The following is a 6,388-nucleotide window of genomic DNA, read 5'->3' as shown; positions in this document are numbered from 1 at the left end:
TTAACTTAGTCGCCACTCGTCACTCGCCACAGTTTGGTGCATTAGATAAAGGCGTGCAAGAATCGCTATATATATGGGGAACAGAGCAACTGTGTGAGTTACAGAATTAAAATTTAATAAATTATAAGTCTCACTAATCTAATAGTCTATATGCATGTGTATTCTTAAAAAGACATTTTATTACTCGAAACACACAAACGATTAACGTAGAAATAATTCTAGTTTTACACAATTAAGACCTCTAACCCTCAGAATATTCGGTACTAATCTCTGTTAAAACATGTAGAACTTCGATGGTGGGACGGCGTATCAAATCTCCTTATGTGTATTATTTGAACGATGATAACAGTGGGTCCTTAACTTATCGTCGAGTTTTTCTTTCTTTATTTATTTATTATGTTTGAGGTCGGTGTTTTAACTTTTATTTCTTTTATGTAGAAAACTTGACCTCCACATCAAGAAACTGAGACATGGAAGTGAAGTATTATAGCACGCATTGATTCTTATCTCGCTCGGCACGAGAGACTATACCTTGATTAGTCTGGAGTGCCTGCCTGTTCGGCTAAGCTTAGCTTAAATGTTTAATTCTGTTGGATGCATTTGGCGAGCAGCTAGGATGGATCAATATAGAATCAATCGGCCCAAGTTTGTCCTACTTAGAGAGGTGGGACATGATTCTTAACGTAGAGTAGGATTTTTTACTCGGTTTTGCAATCATCCAAAAAAAGGGTTTTTTATGTGGATAAATATTAGTTATTGGGTTAGGTCTAACCTGTTTATAAAAAATAAATCTCATTTCAATATTTAGAGGAATTATCAGAAGAGTTTTTTTTTTTTTTTTTTGCGCTATTTGAATATATAAAGACATCACTGAGGATCAATATAGAATCAATCGGCCCAAGTTTTGTCCTACTTAGAGAGGTGGGACATAATTCTTAACGTAGAGCAGGATTTTTTACTCAGTTTTGCAATCATCAAAAAAAAAAACAAAAAAAGGGTTTTTTATTTGGATAAATATTAGTTATTGGGTTAGGTCTAACCTGTTTATGAAAAATATTTAGAGGAATATTTAAATATTTAGAGGAATTATCAGAAGAGTAATTATGTTTTTCTATTTGAATATATAAAGACAAAACTGATGTGAAGATGCGTGAAAGAAAATTATTTTTTTCTTTTTTTTTTATTCTTATTTCTAACTCTCAAAAGTAACCATTATGAGAAAGTATACATTGCGAGAAAGGATAGATGATTGGTCGATTTGTTCACATAGCTGGACGGCAGGCATGAATATCTATATGCTTCATCCTTTGATCTAAATTGTTGAGCCTTTACATCTACATGTAATTGGATGGTGTGATGGGACTGAATAACCACTGGTTTGTCTTTTTAGAAGGTGGACATTAAACGAGATAGAACTAATTTTAGTTAGCCAATTGATATGATTTCAATAAGTAAGTTTGGCTTCTTGATTTTTACTTGAAAGGTACTCGACACGATTTGGTATTAGCTTTATTCATGGGAGTGATGTTATCGTCCATTCAATGAAACACGAAAAATAGCACTGTATATTCATGATGCATTGAAACAACAAGGACAATAATATATATATTATGTTTATTGAATATATATATATATATATATATTCAATAAACATAATTTCAATTCAAATTTAAAAATAAATTAATTTTAAATTATACAATTTTAAATTTCAAACACAAATAAAAAAATAAAAATTAAATTGATATGAGCTAATCAACTTAATGAGTCCAAATATAATTTAGATGATTGGTAAAAATATTATTTGACTTTAAAAAATTAAGACAACTTTTTTTAAAAAAAAAATATTGAGATGACAATATATTAGGTTGACTCGAGTCAACCTGTATTGACTTTTTAAATTTGTAATCTGGATAATAAGACTATAAAACCTCAAATAAAATAAATCAAAATAAATTATGAAGATTAATTACTAATAAAATCAATGTTGAATGATAAAATTAAATAAAATTCAATCTAAATAAAAAACATAATTAAAATATTATTTAAAATAAAATTATAAAAATATCATTGTCAATATTGTAAGATCTTTTTAAATTTTGATTGTTCTAAAATTTTAATATGAGATATAACAATATATAAAAAAAATCCTTGTAAAATTTTAACTTAATTAAATGATTAGATTAAAAGATATTTTATAATTGTATAAAAAATTTAAAATGTTAGCCCCTGATCTAGTTAAAATTAGAAAAAGATATAACCAAGATAATATTTTAATAAAAAATTATTATTTGACCGAAGTGGAACAACCAAAATAAAACCAGAATATTCTGATCAGAATTAAAACTGAATTTCCAAAAGTGCTGAGATTCCAAGTAAAATAAAATCTATTCTAATTTATTTTATTTTTTAAACTAGAAAGAAATATACCACTTATCAAAACAAAACAAAACAAAGAACGTTTGGTCCGAGGCACGAGGGCCAACATGTGCAAAAGCAAGCAAGAAATGCGGGTACCGGCCAGAAGCCTTTGTCCTATCTTATTGGGCCTTCGGGGCCATCTGGCCCAGGCTTTGTCATCAGCATCTGGCTCATTAACAGCAGCACCCTGTGAATACATGGGCTTTGAAAGCTCATTCTGGTAAGAGGCAGAGGAGAGGTTAGGGGGAAACAGTGGTTGTAAATCCATTTACTTCAATATAAACTGCATTTTCCGCGCCCAACCATCACGTTCGGCTCTAATTCTTCATGCATATTTCTCCAGTCAAATATCATGGGAAGCGAAGAGAGATTCACAAATGCCAGTAAACCGACAACATAAAATGCTGCCAATAACGAGAATGCAACGTTACTAAAAACCCATCATTTACAAAAGTTCAAATGGTGGAGCTCGTTTCCAATGAGGATGCGTCTTAACATAATCTGTCGATATACCAAGACAATCTCAGTGCGTATAGCATTGCAACAACAGTGTACTCAGACGATTACAGATACAGACAAAAGGAAATGGTAGCTATTAAGCTGATTTACACAAGCTCATATGCAATACTTCTCGGTGCTAATGCACTTGACTATCCTCAGTTTTCTTCTGGAAGAGAAATGATCCTAACAGAACAGCAATGCCAGTTATTGCAATGGTGAATAGAAGTCGTTTCCGAGAAAATTCCTGTGGCTGCCTTCTCTGGGGACCTGGCGGCTGTCTTCTTTCAGCAGCCCTCACATCCCTTTTAGACAAATTCCGTAAGTTAGGAAACATCAAAATAATATTTAAATCCAGATACTAATATCTTTCCAGTAAATCCAAAATAAGGTTCAGAAAACATAAAGCAAATATCAAAAAATGCTCATTGGGATTGCACAACTCAAAGTGTCTACAAAAGAGGGCCACAGATGCTGAAGCAGCATACATATCAATGCATGAAAACCATGAAAAAGTTAACCGTGCCAGTGTCTCTATAAGATGGTATGGATGCTCACCATGGCCTCTAACACAAATCTAGGGATCGCAATGGGTACCCAGAGTCAGGTTTCTCCCATATCCATACCCTACTACCTATTATCCAATAGGTAAGAAATTTAGATATTTATACCTTATCCCATCAGGTTTCAGGTATCCATATAGATATCAATTAACCGAGAACTATTTATTATTCAACATAAAATAAATCAGTAATTTATATATTTGAGGTATATTTATTTATATTAAATAAAAAATTATAAATGTTATACATATATATGTGTATTGTGTCAAAATTGGGATATGTATATATTATATTGTATTAAAACATTATATATATATATAGGTCATGTTTGGGTCGGGTTTAACAAAATTCATACCATATTCATTACCTATCAGGGTAAGGTAAATATCCAAATAAACCCACCCATTTGAGTCAGTTCAGATGTTATGCATCAGGTTCCGATGAAATTGTTATCCCTATTCAAATCCATACATGCCAATAGTAGGGCCAACTATCCAGAAATAAGCTAGATACCTATGGGGTCTGCTACCAATGAAACATTGAAGTCAAGAGAAACATCTTTTCACAGATTAATGTGTGCAAATATAATGCTGCAACTGGATAAGGATTTTAAGAAGGAAATAGGAGAGAGGCTGTTTGATATCCGTGCATGCATCTCTACTGCGATAGGTTTAACCATCACTCTCAATGCTTTGCAAATTTTTACATTTTCCACATCCACTGTCTCAGATTGTGTTTTGTAATACCACCACTATGCTTCATATGATATATCAATCACATCAAAATCATTTGTGCACAACACACTATGTGATGAATATCTCATAAATGAGAACATCAATTTGTAACACTTGGACCTAGAAAATCAGGAAGGCAATATAATAGCATTTCCATTCAAAAATTGTGGCCAAGGGGTTTAGTATATCTACCTGGAAGACTCTACAGTAGTATCTGGTAAGCCAGTGCATCTAGACTCATGATTATATCTTTCTCGCAGTCTAATGTATCTATTACACATGTGACAGAGTTCTGTCCGATTCCCACATACCTCCTAAAATTAAGAGAAAAGCAGGTGTATAAATTAGATTATGCTAAAAGCATGCAGCAGAAACAGATGTTGAAATTTCTAAATCATTGCGAGGTCCCTACCTGATGCTCAGCGAGATCAACTGCTGGCAATGGAAACTCACAGAACTCACATGTGACAATCCTTTGGGGACAATTTTCACCTTTATGGACAGCTAGAATTTCACGTTCCATTGTCTCACTGCAGAGTGAACAGGCTACCTGCTCGATATAAAAGTCAATAATATAGAAAGCATCAGCAAGTATTTTAATTACTAAGGTTGACATAAAACAAGTATAGACAAACAATCAATCCTCTCAAAAACCAAACAGTAGGAACTCCAAAACTGGATATCTTGGTCTTCAGCACCCACAACCAATAAAAGAAATATTCCTACTATGTACATATGTAACTATTTTGCTTCAAGTTGTAGGTCCAAGAAATGGAAAATTTATGAAAATACACATAATCAATAATGCTAGAAGGAATGCATTACCAACCATAAACAGGATACTTTTTTTCTTCAATTACACCCCATCAACCCTGCTCCCATATTACTTGAACTAATGACCTTGGATCCCAATTAATGAAAATGCAAACATGACGACATGATTTTTTTTCCCAGTAAAATGCCACGCAGAATTAACTGGAATAAGTTGTCATGGATGAAATAAATGATGTTAAGAAGACCATCTCATCTGAAATGAGTAAGAATGATCTCTGAAATAAAAAGCTACTACATTAGCTTTCCACTAAAAGCAACCACTTCCAGTAGACCAACATACCGGAGCATGAGTGTTCAAGAAATGTTCCTCGGCATGTTTCTTGGGGACCATATCACCACAGATTTTACATTTTTTGAGATTTCGGAAACAATGTGCATAGTGCAAATCAATGTTTGATGAAGGAATAGCTCTGTCACTGTAAAAAGAAAAATTAATTGAAAAAGAAATCACTAATTAGCACATCAGTTTTGTTTAAGCATCAGACCACTCACCGTCACCTGAAAAAAGTAATCCGAGACAAGGAAGAACAGTGCACTTGCATACAACATTCTAGGGCGGAAAACCCAACATATTACCAAGAAAAGCACATCAAATCAAGGATCACAAGGAAATTATCAAGAAAAGCTTGATCCACATATTAATTTCAGTAAAATTACAAAAGACTAGTAAATCGAAAGAATCTAACAAAAACAGCGAAGCTACAAATAAAGGGTTATAATGAAGAATATATTGAACACAATTCAAGACTCAAATGCCTCAAGATACAAGCATTTCAAGGTAAGAGTTGACCACGGTCACGAGGAACACCAATCAAAAGACAAGCAGATCGAACAAGGATTACACAGAATTTAAATCCCAAATATTTTACGAAAATCAAAAGAGGCTTTGATAAACTTAAACAAGGGAACTCTAGAAAGAAACAAGGCCAACAATTAAATAACAATTGAAAGAGAGAGAGAGAGGCAATCAGAAACTTGATAATCATAATTACCAGTGACTGCATATGCTAGTTGATTCCTCAGATGCAACTGCCATATTCGAGATACCAAACGACGACCCTTTTTCTTCGATAAAAATCTTAAGGAAAACCAAAATAATTAAGTACACAAATCGAAATCGGATTAGATTGCATGAAAATAACGATCGACAAACAGACAAAAGGAAGAATTATTACAACCTGTGATTTTACTCCTGTTTTTGTTCTTAATTACCTTAACCAACTCCTAAGTCTTCTCTGTTCTCTGTTTTATTGTGCTGTAATAATTTGGGATTTTTTTAGAAGAGAGCAATTGACGATTACTTTGGTTGGGGTGAACAAACTCTCTTTTATTTTTCGATGG

General features: G+C 32.9%; 1 protein-coding gene across 2 annotated transcripts; it reads right to left on the bottom strand.

Annotated features, from left to right (window-relative positions):
- Positions 1 to 2,808: 2,808 nt before the first annotated feature.
- LOC105120479 (TRAF-type zinc finger-like protein) lies at positions 2,809 to 6,388 on the bottom strand. Of its 2 annotated transcripts, none has more exons than XM_011018683.1 (6): positions 6,226 to 6,388; positions 6,040 to 6,125; positions 5,328 to 5,463; positions 4,626 to 4,763; positions 4,406 to 4,527; positions 2,809 to 3,221 (listed from the first exon to the last, which is right to left on the bottom strand). In XM_011018683.1, the coding sequence occupies exons 2-6, from the start codon at positions 6,081 to 6,083 to the stop codon at positions 3,056 to 3,058; spliced, it is 606 nt and encodes a 201-aa protein (XP_011016985.1). In that variant the 5' UTR covers positions 6,084 to 6,125; positions 6,226 to 6,388; the 3' UTR covers positions 2,809 to 3,055. The 2 variants fall into 2 exon arrangements, with proteins under 2 accessions (XP_011016985.1, XP_011016986.1); XM_011018684.1 differs by having other exon boundaries at positions 6,260 to 6,388.

This window comes from Populus euphratica, unplaced genomic scaffold (assembly GCF_000495115.2).
Source record: "Populus euphratica unplaced genomic scaffold, PopEup_1.0 scaffold6.1, whole genome shotgun sequence".
Lineage (NCBI taxonomy): Eukaryota > Viridiplantae > Streptophyta > Magnoliopsida > Malpighiales > Salicaceae > Populus > Populus euphratica.
Note: the sequence above shows the minus strand (reverse complement) of the source record. Positions and strands in the feature narration are given on the sequence as shown.

What these genes read in the sequence shown, in the direction of transcription:
- LOC105120479 (XM_011018683.1), bottom strand. Translation starts at nt 6,083, where the DNA reads ATGGCAGTTGCATCTGAGGAATCAACTAGCATATGCAGTCACTG. An exon ending in TCTTGAACACTCATGCTCCG is followed by an intron (nt 4,764 to 5,327) that starts GTATGTTGGTCT and finishes TATATCGAGCAG; the next exon opens with GTAGCCTGTTCACTCTGCAG. An exon ending in TTGATCTCGCTGAGCATCAG is followed by an intron (nt 4,528 to 4,625) that starts GTAGGGACCTCG and finishes TCTTAATTTTAG; the next exon opens with GAGGTATGTGGGAATCGGAC.